Raw genomic sequence first — 18616 nt, 5'->3', positions numbered from 1 at the left:
TGTATAATAGCTTCAGAGCGCTGTATGGCGCTCACTTGACTGCCCGCCGGTCTCCTCTCCTCGTCTTGGCTGATGTCAGCTGGGTTTTCCCAGCACCTCCCCCTTCAGCTGTTGCATCGGGAGAGCAGACCAGCGGGCAGTCAGCTGAGGGCCTTTCAGCGCTCTGAAGTAAGTTATTATACAGTATATTTTTATAAATGTCATCCATAGTGTTCTATATCAGCGGGAACTATAACAGAAAAAAATGTGCCTTAACAAACACTTTAAGCAAGGTTTGCTTTCTGTATTGCAGGCTCTGTCTAATGAGTCACCTGTTGTGGTGGTGCTCTGAGGTGAGAGTGTGCAGTGCTAGTATTCCTTTAGCAGTAGTTAACCCCTAGCAAACAGAACCAACCAATACATTGTCTTTTTGGACAGCTTAGGAAACTTCAGCAGCTGCAGTTTGAATTGGGACGGTTATTTAATAAATTACTACATGGCTTGAGTAGCAATTGTACATGTTATAATATTTTTTTTTTCTTTACAATGTGGACTTCTCCCTTAGACTTGCAGGGATTTTTGTCTTGCTGCAACAGGTCCTTGTGCAGCCGCAGTCTAATCCTTCTATGCTGTGGCTATAAAGCTGGGGGGGGGGGGGGCAGTGTCTTCCTTACTGGTACTGTTCTCTGGATTGTCAGCCCTTCTGCGGGCCTCTTAAAGCTGGTGTATGGAAAGCTCACTAATGGACACTTGCTATTAAGCCTCTCCAGATCTGCATGTATTATGCACATTGTAATCTCGGCCTTTGCTGCTCATGCCTTGGCAGGCAAAACCCTGTATGAATTTCCTGCTTTGTTCAAGCATCCGGGGAGGAAGATGTCAGCGACCAACAGGATGCCACAGGTAGTCAAGACACTCTAAAGGAGTCTGTTACAACTCTCCCTGTGCAAGGGTTCTCTACTCTGACAATGTCAAGCTTTTTCCTTACAGGACCAGTCAACTGGCCAATTTAACCCTCTTCAAACAATTCCTAAAAGGAAGATGAGAGTGATCTATAATCCGGTTTTTGCACCTCCCCTTTGTAAGGCTCTCTGGATGCCTAAATGTAAGATCCTGCAGAGGTACCTGCATTTAGGCGATCAGAGGTTCATGCAGAGGTCCAACTAATACCCCCCCCCCCTCAGTTTTCTGGGACACGTCAGCGCAAGCTCGCAAGTCGTCACAACCAGGTGCCCACACCTGAGATACCAGTGGCGGGAACCCAAACTCTAGTAAAGAACTAGCCCTGGTGAGCATTGCACTGGATCCTGGACAGGCGTGTGGCTGTTTTATATTAAAAGTTAGCAACTACAGTTTTTGTAGCTGCCGACGTTTAATTTTTACAAAGGAGACTGGAGGTCCTATAAAGTCACTTTAATAAGGAAGGCCTAGAGTTGTTGAACCAGTTGTTTTCGGCTCATTCATTTTTTTTTTCTGTGATGTGTGGCTTTGTATAGATTTTGCTGTGCAGCCTTGTCACTTGTTTTTCATTATCAATGGAAAATCTAGTATCTGCTCATTCCCTTTTAGGTGAAAAACATTGAGGAACACCGTCACAGGAATCTGGACACTGTGCAAGAGCTGATGGAGAGTGGTCAGGCTGTTGGAGGCATGGTCAACACAACTACAGGTGAGAAACATATTAATACCTTTTTACTGCTATGAAATAAAATGAAATACTGATTTAAATCAATTTCTTCTGTTTCTCTACCCATGTAACAGACTGCAATCAGCCGACAGAAGCCCACCAAAACCAGCAGGTCCAGAGAATAATCTCCCGTTGTAATTGCCATATGTATTACATCAGCTACAGTCATGATATTGACCCAGAGCTGGCTTTGCAGATCAAACCACCTTCAACACCTTTACACCCAGAGAAGGAAGACTTACTCAAAGGACAAGAAGGTATGTTTTGAATTTTCTGTTTAAGGTACTAGATTTCAATGCTTTGGAAAAAGCCTGTGTTTTGTGCAGTGTTTTGATTGCAAGAGAGCCTGATAAGAGTGCCGTGCTTCCAGACTTCCAAATTTGTATTAATCTATTGAATTATTATATACAAAATGAAGAAGGGGAAGATGTTTGTTGCTTAAAGAGTCTGTTAACCCAAAAAACAAAACAAAACAGATCCTGTTCCCTTAAAGCATGTTATACAGCACAGTGCGTGTGCTGTGTCATTTGGCCCCCTGTAACATCTGTAATACCTGTCTGATCCTGCCTAGCTATACCCTCCCCCCGTATGCTGACTCCGCTATATCAAGGCTGCTGAGCCCTGACAACGTGGTCAGCGTTTGTGACTCCGTCAGCCGCAGGCTGCTATCTGTCCCCTTTGTCCTCTCCTCCATCCTCTCCCCCCTCCCCTCTGACTATTTGCTCGTGTCAGCGCCGCCCCCCGCGCTCTTACTGCTTTCATATTTAATATTAAAAGCTCCCATCCCCTCTGTATTATAACAAAAAGTTCCCCTGTGTCTGTGTTTTATATAATAAATATGCTTGTCTGTACCGATAACACAGCGTCTTCCTGCGATCATGTGACTCCTCGGCTCTTTCTCTCCTCCCCGGCTGATGTAAGCGGCAGTGCTCGGCCCCGCCCGCTGGAACTGTGAGCCGGGCAACAGAGAGGAGGCACCCGGGCGCAGGAAGACAGTGTGTTATCAGTATAGATAAGCATATTTATTATATAACAGACACTGGGGAACTTATTTTTCTTATACAGAGGGGATAGGGAGCTTTTTATAGAAGTGGCTTTACAACCACAAGAATTCCCTAACTTCAGGATCCATCTCCCTTATGGCGCCATGTTCGGTTTTGCACATGCACAATGTAAGAATTGATCTAATGATGTAATAAAATTATTGCATCATTAGCTCATAAGAAGATGAGACATGAAGGAATATAGTTCCACCCACCTCCACAAGAGACAGGGGACAGATCTAGCTCCTGCAGTTCCTCCAACAGTTTCTGTAGCTGTAGGACAGGGGTGTCAAATTAAACAATTTTTTAATTTGGACTCGGCAAAGTGCAGAGATTGTAACCAGCAAATGCAATGTATTTATCCTTGTTGCAAGCATAATACTGACTGAATACTGAAGTTAGTAAAATTATTTTTGTTATTAACTTGACCAGCGTTGCTATTTTTTTTTTTTTTTAAGCCCCAATGGTCTTTTCCTGTTTGTCTGTGCTAGTGTGTGATATATAATGTATAGTGTGTGCAACCAAAAATTGTTTTCATGTATTATGTGTAGCTGCTGCAGATACATTTACCCTCAAACACCAACACCTGGAGATCTCCACAAATCCAGCACAGTATGCCATGATCCTGGACATAGTCAACAACTTGCTTCTACATGTGGAGCCAAAGCGTAAGGTGCGTGAGTGTTTTGATTTATTATTAGAGCCCAGAACAATGGCTTTGTAGGGAATTTCCTCACTGCACACCATGGCATTACCTGTTCCAAGTAAACCCGTTTAAAGGGTAACTCCACTTTAATGGGGAAAAAAATAGCGAATCAAAAAAATGAATATAGCATATGCAATTGCTGCACAAGTCATATTGTAATTGATGGTTATTAAAAATTACATTTCATTTTCAATCTGCAGCTCTGTAATTTTCTGTAAAATACAATGCAATATGGCTACCTGGAGGCGTTCTGTACACAGATGGTGTACAGAATTGCACCCCCCCCCCCCCCCCCCGATATGTCATGTTTTTCTTGTGTGATTGTCTTACCGATTTTCCCAAAAGTCTGCACTAAGATACAAGTCAGATATCGGGCATTTCCTGCAACAAAAATTTTATTTTTGGTGAGATACTCCCAAAGGGAAATCACGTCTGCAGGGATGCAGAACCTGCCGCTTTCCTTAGGACCTTGATTGATAATTATAAAATAGCTCCATTACACTCACTTTCCACATGGACACAGAGAAACAAACAGCTCTTTCTTCAGAATAACAAAAGGTAGCAATCTGCACCAAAGTTTTTTTTAAAAATCTGTGCAATTTAAATACATCTCCGAGAACAAAAGTAGAATCACTCTTTAAGGAACGGACACGTTAGCTAGCTTGGAACAAACTAACTATAAAGAATTTTAAGTGCATTCATTTAACTTTTAGTCCTGCTTGGTCAATTTTTAGTCCTGCTTGGCAGAGCAGCACAATGCAGGTAGAAGTGGGCTACAAGACCACTATAATTACAAAGAAATTAATCAAATGTATTTACGAATATAAATGAACACAGTGATATCATTCTGTCTTTTGTTCTCACCAACCTTAGGAGCATAGTGAGAAAAAGCAGAGAGTGCGTTTCCAGCTGGAGATCTCCAGTAACCCAGAGGAGCAGCGCAGCAGTATCTTGCACCTCCAGGAAGCTGTCCGACAACATGTGGTGCAAATCCGCCTACTGGAGAAGCAGATGTATTCTATAATGAAGGTTCAAATCACTATTTGTTACCTGGGAACACAATTATCAAGTCTTACTAACTGGAAACAATTTTAAACCATACTTCTCAGCTTAAATATAAGCTGGCAGTAGGAAATAAATGTGTAATATTCCAAAACCCATGCAAAACACCGATTCTGACTAGCCCCCTTCCCCTCCCTGCTGGTCCAAACTTGTGATAAGTGCCCTTACTAAATAATAATAAAGCTTGGGAGTTGCTGGTCCAAACCATCTGGAAAACATCCTATAGTATAGATAAAATATTTCCCAGATGATTTTTTTTTTAATTTAAAAAGCTTGTATAAGAGTTCTAATTTCTGCCAACCTTTTATTTCTTTTTGTGACACGGTGCAAAAAAAATGGTGGGAGTACAGCCGTGGCCAAAAGTTTTGAGAATGACGCAAATAATAATTTTCACAAAGTCTGCTGCTTCAGTTTTTTTAGATCTTTTTTGGCAGATGTTACTATGGAATACTGAAGTATAATTATAAGCATTTCATAAGTATTTACTAAGGCTTTTATTGACAATTACATGAAATTTATGCAAAGAGCCAATATTTGCAGTGTTGACCCTTCTTTTTCAAGACCTCTGCAATTCGCCTTGGCATGCTGTCAATCAACTTCTGGGCCACATCCTAACTGATGGCAGCCCATTCTTGCGTAATCAATGCTTGGGGTTTGTCAGAATTTGTGTTTTTTTTTTCACCCGCCTCTTGAGGATTGACCACTATGGGATTAAGGTCTGGGGAGTTTCCTGGCCATGGACCCAAAATTTGAATGTTAAGCCACTTAAGGCCCGTACACACGATCCGAAAATCGGATTGAAAAATTCGTACGACAAGCTGTGTGCCAATTTTTGGATCGTTAGTATGATGCTTTCGACAGCCGATTTCACTTTTTCGTCAGACAAGAGCTGGATGTGCAGACTATAACATTTTTGTCGGATGTGAACTCAACGTCTGATTTTCATTTCATTAGTATGGTTTTCGTCCGAAAAAATTTGTAAGAGCAAGATTACGCATGCTCAGAAAAAAAAAAGAATACATACAAAACTATTGAACACATTACGTCACTTCTGATGTTGTATTCTGTCGTAAGAAAATTTTCGTATTTTGAGTAACCTCTTCGCTTTCGACACGAGACTAGCATGCCACAAAAAACGGACATTCAGTCGTCCGAAAATCTAAGCGTGTGTACGAGCCTTAAGTTATGACTTTTGCCTTATAGCAAGGTGCTCCATAATGCTGAAAAGATATTGTTCATCACCAAACTTGGATGGTTGGAGAAGTTGCTCTTGGAGAATGATTTTGTACCATTCTTTATTTGTGGCTGTGTTCTTAAGCTAGATTGTAAATGAGCCCACCCACTTGGCTGAGAAGCAACCCCACACATGAATAGTCTCAGGATGCTTTACTGTTGGCATGACACAGGACAGATGGTAGCGCTTACCTTTTTTTCCTCCAGAAAAGGTTTTTTCAGAATGTCCCAAACAATCCGAAAGGGAATTCATCAGAGAAAATGACTTTACCCCAGTCCTTAGCAGTCCAATCCCTGTACCTTTTGCAGAATATCAGTCTGTCCCTGATGTTTTTCCTGAAGAGAAGTTGCTTCTTTGCTGCCGTTCTTGACACCAGGCCATCCTCCAAAAGTCTTCTCACTGTGTGTGTAGATGCACTCACACCTGCCTGCTGCCATTCCTGAGCAAGCTTTGCACTGGTGGTGCCCCGGTCCAGCTAAATCAACTGTAGGAGATGGTCCTGGCAATTGCTGGACTTTCTTGGGCGCCCTGAAGCCCTCTTCACAAATGCAGTGTAAAAGTTTTTTATGGAAATAAGTTCATTTTCATGGAAAAGAGGGACTTTGCAATTAATTTCAATTCATTTGATCACTCTTCATACCATTCTGGAGTATATGCAAATCGCCATCATAAAAACTGAGACAGCAGACTTTGTGAAAATTAATATTTGCATCATTCTCAAACCTTTTGGCCACGGCTGTACAGTTATCACCAGGACAAGAAGACCAACATCAATAAAAACATTAATAAAAGTTATAGCCCTTCTTTATCAATAAAAGTTTTTTTTTATCCTATTTGGGAGCTTTCTTATCACTTCCTGTACTCGCAGGAAGTTGGAACAATTGAAATGGAAATAAAAACCTCATAGGGTCTCTACCCCTATCTGCTCTATCCAAAACAAATGGAATGCTGAGATGTGTGTTAGGCTGGCCATACATTTAATTTTAAAAAACTGAGCCGATTTCACCATCCACATTCATGGTGGCTGGTCAAATCCTCTCCACTGCATTTTTGTATTCAGACCGCTGGACTTCCCCCAACAGCAGAATACACTGATCAGCAGTGCAGCCCAATGGCTGCATGAGCTTCTCAGGCAGAAATTTTCCAACAAAGCCAGTTCATGAAAAGTAGATCAACTTCTCATGAACGGCCGCGGCCATACCTGGATCAAAAATTGTCCTGTTCCTGCTGAACTGGCCAAATTGCAACCCATGTATGGCCAGCTTTAAGGCACTAGTGCGTAAATCTACTTGAGTGGATACATTTTCCTTGACTACACCTGTACACAGGATTTGTAAGGCATGTATGCTTGTGGAAGGTAAGGTTATGCCGAAGGTATGTGAACAAAAGTCTGCCTTTTTGCATGCACTGTATACTTGCTGTGACCAGGCTTATACTACCTGCTGTAGTCACAGTAAAGGGATTGGGAGTCACAGCCTGGCACTCCCAAATGCTGATTACTGCCATTTGACAGTGAAAACTGAAAAGTGGTGTTAACTAACTGCTCCTTTTTTTTATAGAAGTGTGCCTTCCAATGCCCCAGAGGCACTAAAAACCTTAGTCATACAGGGGTTAGTAGCCTTAGAATATTGTGCTAGTTTGCAGAAATGTCTCCAGGGCCATTGTACTAGTTTGTTCACCTTTTTGCAGATATGAATTTTAAAACCCGTGTTCCTTTACAGTCTTATTTAAAACCTTAGGTGGGCATCCGATGCTTGGATTGGTGCCCAGTTAGTTTCTTCCATTTACGATACATATTGATCATTGACTCATGTAGTTAGCTGTGTGCCAGTGTAATAAAGTCCCTCTGCATTCTCCATAATAGTAACTAAAAAACAAAACGTGGTCTATTTCAGCGGCTGCATGATGAGAGTAAAAATGATATGCTGCATGAACAGCACCAGAAGCTTCAGAGTCAGCTTTGTCAAGAGAAGATGGACTTGCAGCAGAAGAGTGAGGAGCTGAACATCCTTATTAGGTAATTTTTAACAAGATGTCAATCCACCATCACAACCTTTGTAGTTACTGAATGCAACCTATATCTTTTTTTAAAAGATAACTGCCCTGCTCCTGTTTTATGTGTTAAACATAAGTTAATATACTGTTTTTCTCGCCAGTCTACTTTAGTAAAGTTCACATGAATGCCCTTGTTATTATTTATTTTTTGGTGTGCAATACTTAAAGAAGAGTGCAAAGCCAAATGACTTGCAATATGAATAAAATGTCCCCCCTAAATGAAATAGCAGAAACTTGATTTCTATTTAGGTAACATAATGGTGGCTTATATTTTAGGTGTTTCAAAGACTTCCAGCTGCAAAGAGCAAACAAAATGGAGTTACGTAAACAGCCAGAGGATGTAAGCGTGGTTCGTCGCACAGAATTCTATTTTGCACAGGCGCGGTGGCGCCTCACTGAGCAGGATGGACAACTCGGTATTGCAGAGTTGGAGCTGCAGAGGTTCCTCTATAGCAAGGTTAGAGTAAACGTTAACCTGTTGCCGTCCATGTATCACTGCAGTGGCAAAAAGATGGATTTAATGTCCACATGTGTGTCACTGAGCAACCAGTGTTTCTGTGCCAAGAGTGTGTTCACTGCATGCTTCCAGCACAGAGACTGAGCTGTCAGGCAATTCTCGTCCCCCCACTAACAATTGTTAACCGGTGGGACTGGCTCCAGATCATGTGACTACTATGACAATCGGTGGTCACATGATTGTTGATTCTTCACGCCCTCCTGGGTGCTCAGAACCATTTAAAGTGACACCGGGGTGGGTGGGAAGAGGTTTCATTCCCTATTTTCCTTCCTTTAGGGCTTTTAAGTGGAACCTAAACGTTATTTCTGTTTATCTGTGAAAGTGGAAAATATTTTGTGCATTATATAGAGAGCTTCTGGAATTGGCTATATTATGTAGAGATGGCCAAACCCATGCAAGTCAGTCTGGTAGTGTGCATACCTTATCCACTGACCAATCTTGGGGATAATTTGGTCACTTACTGTTTTTCCTCCTGAAATAAGCTGGCGCTTCATTTGCCTAGGTATGCTTAAGAATTCTGAGCATCTATAATCTGGCATCTTGAGAAACTATATTTTAACGTATTTGTTCACCTTTGGAACACGTTACATGTTCTGCCCATATTTTGGGTGGAACTTGTAGCATGTGCCAGTTCCTTCTTCCTCCCCCCCCCACTTCCTGTGTGACAGCAGACAGTGATTCTTCTCCCTGCACCCACTGTCACTTTTTAAAAATAGCCAGGCTGTGCGGGGCTCCACCCACACAGTCACATTATGCATTCACAGGAATCTGTGAATTAGCAAACTACAAGTTCCTCTGCCTCTGCAGCAGACAGATTTGTAGTTTGAGTGAACTGTGGGCTGATCACACCTGTATTTTATTTACACTGCCTACAGCTCTGAAAAAAATGACAGCCCATGCAGAGGTACGGATGAAAGCAGTGTGTGGAGGAGCCTGATATCGCCCTAGTGATCTGCTGATCATGAGCAATACTTTGCAGGCTCCTGTTCTAAAAAATAATAAATGCAAATTTTTTTACCTGGAAAAAAAAAAGTTCATTTATTATTTTTTATAGAAAGTTGAACTTGGCCTTTAACTTGGCAGGTGGGGGCTGTCTGACTGACTGTCCTTTTGATGTCCAACATCAATCTAACAATGAAAGTTCTAAGCAATTAAAGATGGCTGCTTGTAGCAGCTTCTACAACTTAGACTAGTATGAATTGGCATGGTGTCTCTAAGGAATGAAGGTGATAATTATATTAACCATTTTTAGGTTAATTATTTTCCTTTTCATATATTGAAGGACTTAGCATTGTGAATCAAAAGCACTGCCAGTTTGAAAAATAACAGTACCAAAATTAGCCCAGCCTTTGAAACACTTTACCTTGCCCAGGGTTTCCTCTGTGTGTTGTGCTTTTGACAATTAATTTATCCCAGGACCTATTAATTCCTGTCTCTGGCTTCTTACCGCACTCACATCACCTGTGCTAGATGTCTGCCCTGCCCCTTTCCATGTTCTCTTCCTACAGGTAGTAGGGCACCAGGCTGGTTCTGGGTTAGAAGTTTAATAGAATATAGAGTAATCTGCAGTTGTTTGTCTCCTCAGGTAAACAAATGTGGGTTTTTTTTGTGTGTGTGTTTTAGGTAAATAAGTCTGATGATACAGCTGAGCATCTCTTGGAGTTGGGTTGGTTCACCATGAACAATCTGCTACCTAATGCAGTTTACAAGGTAAGGACCTCAGGCCTGCTTCTTAACCATTTAGCTTTATCCGGTAGGTTCATCTGAGACATTTTAAACTTTCTTAAAAGTGATTGTCTGGGGTCTCCTCCTGTGTTAGTCTGCTGCTGAAAGGGGAGAGATGTGACGCGAGTCACTTTGGGCGGGGGGCCTGTGGAACCCAGAATCCCTTGGGGAGGTTGGGAAACCCTTGTTTCAGCTTCCCATGCACCTCCTATGTCTAAGTCACCCTGTGTCTCTAATAGGGGCACAGGGTGACCGAGAAGTCCAGTCTGATCTGTACTAATCGGACTCGCTGTACAACCACACTGGAATGTTGTGTGTGTGTGTGTGTGTATATATCTATAATGACACAAAGAAACAAACAAAGGCGCCTCTAAGTGCAGAAGATTAACAATTTTAATGCCCCAAACTGGGTTAAAAACACTTACAGAGTAGAAGTGGTAATCAGGCACATCATAAGTGAAGCTGCATTGGAAGGGGTCACGGTCAGAGGAAGCCTTCAGAGGGGATGGATGTGGTCACTGAAAACAGCGGTGTGAGACACAGGGAGCCGCTGTGAAGCCGGCGTCGTCAGCATGGAAAGACGGCGAACCCGGAAGTGATGTCATCCGCTGAGCGGCTCTGTGACCAGCCTGAACCGCAAACAAACAGCCTGGGCGAGGATGTGATGTCATCAATAAGGGACGCGTTTCGGAACCATCAATCGTTCCTTTTTCAACCTATGGCCATACTGATGACTGAGAAGGATATATATATACACACCCACTAGCAGTGGATTGGCCGGGGGGCGGGGGCAGCAAAGATTTATTTAATAACGATGAGACCATTTAGTGCACATGAATGAGTGTGAATAAATAAATACCTGCAACAGCATTCTTAAAAACATTCTAAAAAGGAGAAGTATAATAGTGGAATAGTGTGCGCCCTATACACTTTTTTATTTTTGTGTATATATCTACCTGCTCTGTGCCATGCCCCAGCAAAGCCAGCGAGACCCGAAAGTGAGGGAAGAGCTGCAGACATGCACAGCTAAGGTCTGCATTAAGGTAAAAAATGCTTAGGCTTTATAACCACTTTAAGCTTTTTTTAAAGAGGAACTGCATGGCAAATATTTGAGCTACCATTGCTGCATTTTCTTCTGAAACTACTATTACTACTACTACTAGTTGCCTGACTCAAACTGATCCAGTGTCTTCATTTCATTGAGTCATTGACCTGGAATAAGTATGCAGTTCCAGTGTTCGCACTTCACTACTGCATACTAATGAAGTAACCTCAGAAAGTATTGGAGCCATAGATAAGCAGGCTGATGTAGTTTAAAGTGGAAGAAAAACCTAACATCTATTCTTTTTTTTTTTTTTTTTAAATCTTTATTTAGGGAAAGCAGATTATACATCAATGCAGTGAGTCAAACATACTCGTCAGTTTACATCTGTACTTAGGCTATTACATTAGCTTGTCAGATAAGTCATTGTACAGTGTTCGGGTATCAATTAAGGTTACATTTCGACTATAACAATATAACTGCGCTCAAAAATTCAGCAGTAACTATATGTGCCATTTGACCGGGGCCGCACAGAGTACTCCCTAGTCCAGAGGACCTGTAAAACCATTCCGTCAGAGTGGGCTTGTCCCTCTATGTACGGTCACTATGCTCGTGTCTATGGTGTGCTGATCCCAAACGTCATACTTTTTATGAAAAATGGTTATTTATCCTGAATTTTCAGGAGTGGAACCAGTATAATACTGCAATCCGGGGGAATTTTGTCATTTTAAGGAAAAGAGAGAAAGGGTGACAGCATTGGTGTCAATGGGGGGAAAGCTATGAAAGGAAGTATAGGCAGAAATATAGGAGTGGAGAGGAGGGGAGAAGAGGAGGCTCCGGCAAGGCCGACGGTCCAGGGCCCCAATCCGCCCCCGAGTAGGGTAATTAATTGTAGGTCTTGTATTCGTCCGAAAAACGGAACAGGTCCCAGTGCATCCAGCGAGTATTATGCTCCTCCTCTCTTTCCCCTAGGGCAGCTGTAAGTTGTTCCATTTGCTGAATATCGCAGACCCTAGCAAACCACTGCGCCACAGTTGGTGGGGATCGCTGCTTCCATACACTGGGTATACACGCCCTGGCCGCATTCAGAAGGTGCTTCAGTAGCGATTTACGGTATCGCTTACTAGATACGGGGGTTAGGTTTAAGAATATTGCTGCCGGGTTATCCTGAAGCGATACATCCGTAAGCTTGTAAATGATCTCCAGGACTTGTCTCCAGAAGGGAGTCAGGACTGGACACTCCCAGAAAATATGGAGCAGTGTGCCAGTCTGTGTGTTACATCTCCAACATAGAGGACTGTGATCTGGGAATATGGACGCTAAGACAGATGGAGTCCTGTACCAACGTGTTAATATTTTGTATGTGATTTCTTGGTATTTGCTGCATAAGGAGGACTTATGAGCAAAAAAGAGTATTCGATTCTTTTGGTCTTCTGTGAATGTCATATTAAGGTCTCTTTCCCACTTCTTCAGGTAGGAAGGGTCATTTTGAGATGTGTGGGTAAGTAATATGTTGTATGAATAAGAAAGGGATTTCCGTATTGGTCCATCACCTAGGCACAAGTCATCGAAAGATGAAGGTTGTCCACGAAAACCACCGACCTCCGAGAGGGATCTGAGGAAGTGGGAGAGTTGCGCGATCCTCCATCTACCCAAGATGGAGGTATTAAAACTGGGATAAATGTCTGAGGGGTCTCTCCAATCAGAGGGACCTAGGAAAGAGGAGGCTCTGACTATGTTCTGGTCCGGGTGTAGTCGGAAGGATCTATCGGAGATTCCGGGTAAGAAGTCCAGATGACCTATTATAGGCGTTAGAGGGGAGGGAAAACTAGGCGTTTCCGCTAGTCTAGAGTATCTATGCATTTCCTTTAGAGTGGGTTCAATCAGTGGGTGGGATAAAGACAGTCCAGGGAGACTGGTCCCACTCCATGGAAGGCCCGAAAGGGGAAACTGCACTGCTTCCTGTTCCAAGCAAACCCATAGCTTATGGTGTGAGTGTCTGCACCAGTCTACTACTCTGTTCATGTGTACTGCTGTGTTATAAAGGGCTGGGTCCGGAAGACCGACCCCTCCTCTAAGCTTTGACCGCTGTAATAGAGTTCTCTTGAGTCGCGAGGACTTGCCCTGCCAAACGTAATTGATGAAGATCGAGCGTAGTTTGCGGAAAAAGTTTTGAGGAATCCTAACCGGTAAAGCTTGTAAGAGATAAAGCAGCCGCGGCATAATATTCATCTTTAAGACGTTACATCTACCAAGCCAGGAAACTGCCAGGGTCCTCCATCTGTCAAGATCTGAGGAGAAAATATTCAGGAGGGGCTGAAAGTTAAGCTGGTAAGTGAGATGTAAATCAGAAGGTATTCTTGTACCTAAATATTGGATAGCCTGAGGGGACCACCGGAAAGGAAAATTCCCGCTAAGTCGAGTCAGAGCGGTAGGGGAGAGGGAAACATTAAGCGCTTCCGATTTTTGCAGATTAATTTTAAAATTGGACAGTTCCCCGTACTGACGTATTGCTGATAAGAGTACAGGGAGGGAGGTGTGTGGCTCTGAGATGTAGAACAGCAGATCGTCTGCGTAGGCCGCTATTTTATGGTGATATGTGTTCGTTTCTAGTCCTCTGATGTCTGGGTTGAGTCTGATATGTTGTAAGAGGGGTTCTAAAGAGATAATAAAGAGGAGCGGGGAGAGTGGGCACCCTTGTCTTGTGCCGTTACTTATTTTAAAAGGGTTGGAAGTCACTCCGTTTACTCTAACTGTTGCTGTGGGGGAAGAGTAGATGGCAGAGATCCAAGACAAGACGCAGGGCGGCATTCCAAGGCGTCGCAGGGTGGCCAGAAGAAAAGTCCAGTCCACCCTGTCAAACGCCTTTTCGGCGTCCGTGGATAACAGGATGAACGGGGTATTAAGACGTTTGACTCTCGCCACTACATCTATCGTTCTTGTGGTGTTATCTCGCGCTTCTCTGTTCCGGATAAAACCGACCTGGTCCAGGGGGATTATGCGTTGGAGGACATGTCCCAGTCGCTCGGCCAAGATCTTCGTGAACAGCTTTAGGTCACAATTAAGTAAGGAGATCGGCCTGTAACTTGCGCAAAGGAGCGGATCCTTCTCTGGTTTAGGAATGACCGATATGCTGGCTAGTAGAAGGTCTGGAGGCATGGCATGGTTATCTAGTATAGCGTTGAAGGCCGTAACAAAATGAGATGCTAACTGAGCTTGTTAAGTTTTATAGTAGTAGTTTGTAAAGCCATCAGGGCCAGGCGCCTTCCCTCTTGGAGAATCTTTCAAGGCGCTCGTGAGTTCGTCTACTGTTATCGGCTGTGAAAGCATTACTACTTCATCCTCATTAAGAGTAGGCAGGTTTGCCGCTGCAAGGTAAGTCTCTATGGCCTCCGAGCTGTCCTGGGGCCTGGACTGTAAATTATAAAGGGCTTCATAGAAGGCACGGAAAGATTCTGCCATGTCCTTGGAATCATGAATTTTGGATCCCGTGGGGGTAGATAAAGCGGGTATGTAGGCTTTGTTACGTTGGGTACGTATGGCGTTCGCCAAAGTCCCACTACATTTGTCACCATATTCATAGAAGGTTCTGCGTGCTTTCAATAGTATGTTTTTAGATTGAAAAAGGGAATATTCCCTGATTTGTTCTCTAATATTAGTTACTTCTGCTTCTAGGGCCTTATCTGGGTGGTTTTTATGGCGTTTTTCACAGTCATGGAGTTTAGCCATTAGTTCTGATAGTGCTTTCGCCCTTGCCACCTTAAGTCTGTGGCCATGTTTGATGAGTATACCTCTTATGTAGCACTTGTGTGTGGACCAGATAGTGAGAGGGTTAGGGACAGAGTTCTTGTTTGTCTCGAAGAAGAGCTTCAATTCTCTTATAACATCGGTTTTAACCTCTGGGTCTTGAATAAGGGACTCGTTTAGTCGCCACGTTGCGGACCTAGGTGACGATTGCTGTAGGGTTAATGTTATAGATATCGGGGCATGGTCTGAAAGTGCTATGTGTCCGATCTGAGCCTTAGATACCAGTGGGATCGTGGCGTGAGGTACCAGGAAGAGATCTATCCTAGAATATGAGCCATGAAAAAAGGTGTAGTCCCTCTCTTGTGGGTGGAGGATACGCCAGATGTCAACCAATCGGTGGGAGTGCAGTAAATCCTTGATCTGGTTTCGTGATTTCTGGGACAAGGCAGAGGAACCCGTCGACGAGTCTTTACGGGGATCCATGGTGAGATTGAGATCTCCCCCAAGCACCAGCGTTCCTTCTGCGAATGAGGCCAGGGCGGATAAGCACGTCTCGAGCACTGGAAGCTGATCTACATTAGGCAGGTAGAGGTTAGCAAAGGTGAACATTTGCGACTGAAGTGTACCTTTAACAAAGAGGTATCTACCTTCACGATCAGTATGGAGATCCAACAGCTGCCAGGGTAGGGTTTTGGCTAGGAGGATACTCGTGCCCTTTGATTTTGTGGAGGGCGAAACACTGTGATACACAGTTGGGAAGTGCTTGCTGTGGAGCTTTGGAATCTTATCGGCCCGGAAGTGGGTCTCTTGCAGAAATGCTACTTGAGGTCTTTGCCTCCAGAGCTCAGCGAGACAACTGGAGCGTTTTTCTGGAGCATTTAGACCCCTCACGTTCCAGGACACAAGTTTTAAAGACATGTCGAGCGGAGTGAGGCTGGACCGCCGGACCCCGCCGGGAACCAGGTCTATAGGTAGTAAGTGGGGGGGGGATAGAGGGGAGAGGGAGAGGAGTCTGGAGTAATGGACCTGAAGAGGGGAGGGGAGAGGAGAGGTATACAATGAAAGGGGCAGGTAAGAGGAGGGTACTAGAGTAAGAAACAAGGAAGGGAAGAAGGGAGGGAGAGAAAGAGCGAGAAAAAGAAAAACTAAGTCTCCAAAAGGAGGATTACTGCCTAATTAGGCAGCTAGGGCCTAGTGGGGGAAGAGGTAAGGCACTTCAGAGGTCGAGCCCCCAGATCACGGGGCTCCCCCAGCCACCCCCCAATTAGGGCGGTCCAAAAAAGGAGCCGCATAATTATGGTATACTTCTCAATATAGAAATAACCCCAGAGGGGAACTTAAAATAACCACATTTAAACATTTAACCAAAGTAGGAGTGTTAGTAAATTTAAAGCAGTCCCCAACAACACTAAGATATTGTCTTTACTCTTCCCGACTGAAGAGCCCATTCGCTCCCCCGGGGATCGAGCCCTGAGAGAGCAAGCTGATGGCCCAGCCTCTTACTACATTATAACAAAAACAAAAGAAAAAAAAAAAAAAGGGGGGGGGGGAGTGGTAAGGGGGGAGGGAGGAGGCGGGAGGGGAGGGGGGAAGGGGGGTGGGTGGGAGGAAGGGGGGGGGGAGGCGGGAGGGGAGGGGGGGAAGGGGGGTGGGTGGGAGTAAGGGGAGGGAGGAGGCGGGAGGGGAGGGGGGGCAGAAGGGAAGGGGCCAATCACGACAAAATATCAACTCAAATTAGGCCTACATTCAAACCAAAACCCTTAGTATGACTGTATACACAAAAAAAAAAAAAAAACAAAAAAAAAAAGGTCAGAATACTGGGTCTCCCCGTGGGCCACAGACGCGAAACACCCGGCGGGCCGGCACTGTTTCAGACACAGAGGGACATAAAGTAGTCTTCAATCTTAAGACCTTCCTCCATACCGTATCTCCCACCAGTTTCCGCCCCCGGACCCACAGGGAGACCACATAAGGCATGACACCGTGACCAAGGTGTAGCAATCATCTACCCCCTGTAGAATGTACCCCCACAGGAGGCAGAGACCCGACCGTGAGGGGGACTTTGACTGTCTGTTTTCCTGGTCACCGATCTCTAGTCCATATCCATGAGTTTCAAATGGTCTGATCTCCTCTAATGCGCACCATCATAGTGCCTTCGATGGGCCCCCACCCTCCCCCAAGGACGTCCAATCCAGGAGCCAGCACAGTTCAGGGTATTTCTATGGGACCACCGACCCCTGAAAACCCATGGGAGATAGTCTAAAGGGATTGAGGCTTATCTTCCGTGAGATCTAAAAAGGCCAATAAGTCAGTGGGAGATGGGTTAACGTGATCCAGATAGTGAGTGGTGGAACTTACTTGTAAAAGGGGAAGACAAAACTTGGACACTCCTTCAGTTCAAGTAACATGCCACTCAGGGGGCTCAAAGTTCGTTATCCTGAGGCGCTTGTGGTCTTCTGCGTTGAGATCGGCGATTGCGTCGAGATCTTTGAGGCCTACCAGTAGGAATCGCTGGTGCGTTATTGTGACCCGCCGGTAGAACAAACGCTAACCAGTTGGGTAGCGACATCGATGGCAGCCCGAGAGAGCTGAGAAAAGCAGGGACATCCGCGGGGTGTCGAAGAATGTATGTACGGCCTCCCTTCCGTGCAATCAAGTGGAAGGGGTGACCCCACTTGTAGGTGATTCCTTGATCTCCAAATTTCTCCAGTAAGGGTTTCAAGCAGCGGCGCATCTGGAGTGTTCTCCGAGACACATCCGGCAGGAGAGTAATCTGTGCTCCGTCAAAGTCAATATTCCCTCTACGCCAAGCCCGTTGAAGGATGTCTTCTTTAACAGAATAATTGTGTAGACAACAAAGGATATCTCTGGGCCTGTCCTCTGTGGGGTCTCTGGGGCCAAGGGTTCTGTGAACTCTGTCGATGGCAACGGGCGTTTTTGTGGGACGTTCTAGAAAGTCATTGAATATTGCTGTTACAGTCATCTTTAGATCTGCCTGTTGGGTAGCTTCTGGCAGACCGCGAATCCTGATATTGCGCCTTCGATTGCGATTTTCCAGATCGTCTATTAATAGGTGTAACTGTGAAATTTGGTCTGTTACCTCTTCATAAGTGGCCTGTATGGCAGAGACCCCTTGGCGGAGGGCTGAAGTATCTGTCTCTAGAGAGGAGACTCGTGCGGTCACCTCTGCCATTTCTTGTTTAATTCCCACAATTTCCCCACGGAGAGCCGTCTCCATCCTGACTGCCACAGAGTCTAAGTCTTCTCTGGTGGGAAGTTTTTGCAAAAGCGTCCAGATGGCTCTGTCATTACTGGGCATAGACATCTGTTCCTGTGAGGGCATAGGGGCAGCATCCAGTTGTGTCTGTGGATGCTGTGAGAGAGGCAGGGGTGCATCTAGTGCAGTACTCCAGAGCTGAGAGGGCAGTGTGCTTTGAGGGGTCCAGTGAATGGAGCTGCCAGGTTCTCCTCCCAGGCTGCTCAGGGAGGTGAGAGACAGAGAGCGGGGAAAGCAGGGGGAGAGATCGCTAGGGGGGGAGAACGGCGGCAGGTCGTTACCTCCGTGTTGCTTCTCTTCTCCTCCCGCAGGCGCGCCGCTCCCCTCCCTCGTGTCCGAGGCCGGCGCCATCTTGGCTGGGTTCGGGGTGGACGCCGCTTGTTGTTTAGGAACGAGAAACCGTTCCATTCCTCCTCCGGAGTGTGCCGTTCCGCTGTGTAGCCTCCCTGTTAGTGTCTGCAGGGATTGAGAAGCAGGGATAGACGATATGTCTGTTCTGGTGGCCTGATAGGGAGCCGAGGTCCGGGAGCCCTAAGGAGATG

The 18616-nt window shown here is 44.9% G+C and overlaps 1 protein-coding gene across 3 annotated transcripts in view; it reads left to right on the top strand.

Moving 5' to 3' along the window:
- The window catches only part of BLTP2 (bridge-like lipid transfer protein family member 2), a 187460-nt gene that overhangs the window by 143640 nt on the left and 25204 nt on the right, over nucleotides 1-18616 (top strand). For all 3 annotated transcript variants that reach the window (XM_073616776.1, XM_073616775.1, XM_073616774.1), the window contains 7 exons: nucleotides 1549-1648; nucleotides 1741-1923; nucleotides 3261-3382; nucleotides 4289-4444; nucleotides 7607-7728; nucleotides 8043-8223; nucleotides 9907-9993. In XM_073616776.1, coding sequence (XP_073472877.1) covers nucleotides 1549-1648; nucleotides 1741-1923; nucleotides 3261-3382; nucleotides 4289-4444; nucleotides 7607-7728; nucleotides 8043-8223; nucleotides 9907-9993 — 951 coding nt within the window. The remainder of the gene's footprint in view (nucleotides 1-1548; nucleotides 1649-1740; nucleotides 1924-3260; nucleotides 3383-4288; nucleotides 4445-7606; nucleotides 7729-8042; nucleotides 8224-9906; nucleotides 9994-18616) is intronic.

The sequence above is a fragment of the Aquarana catesbeiana genome, linkage group LG02, assembly GCF_042186555.1.
Source record: "Aquarana catesbeiana isolate 2022-GZ linkage group LG02, ASM4218655v1, whole genome shotgun sequence".
Lineage (NCBI taxonomy): Eukaryota > Metazoa > Chordata > Amphibia > Anura > Ranidae > Aquarana > Aquarana catesbeiana.
Note: the sequence above shows the minus strand (reverse complement) of the source record. Positions and strands in the feature narration are given on the sequence as shown.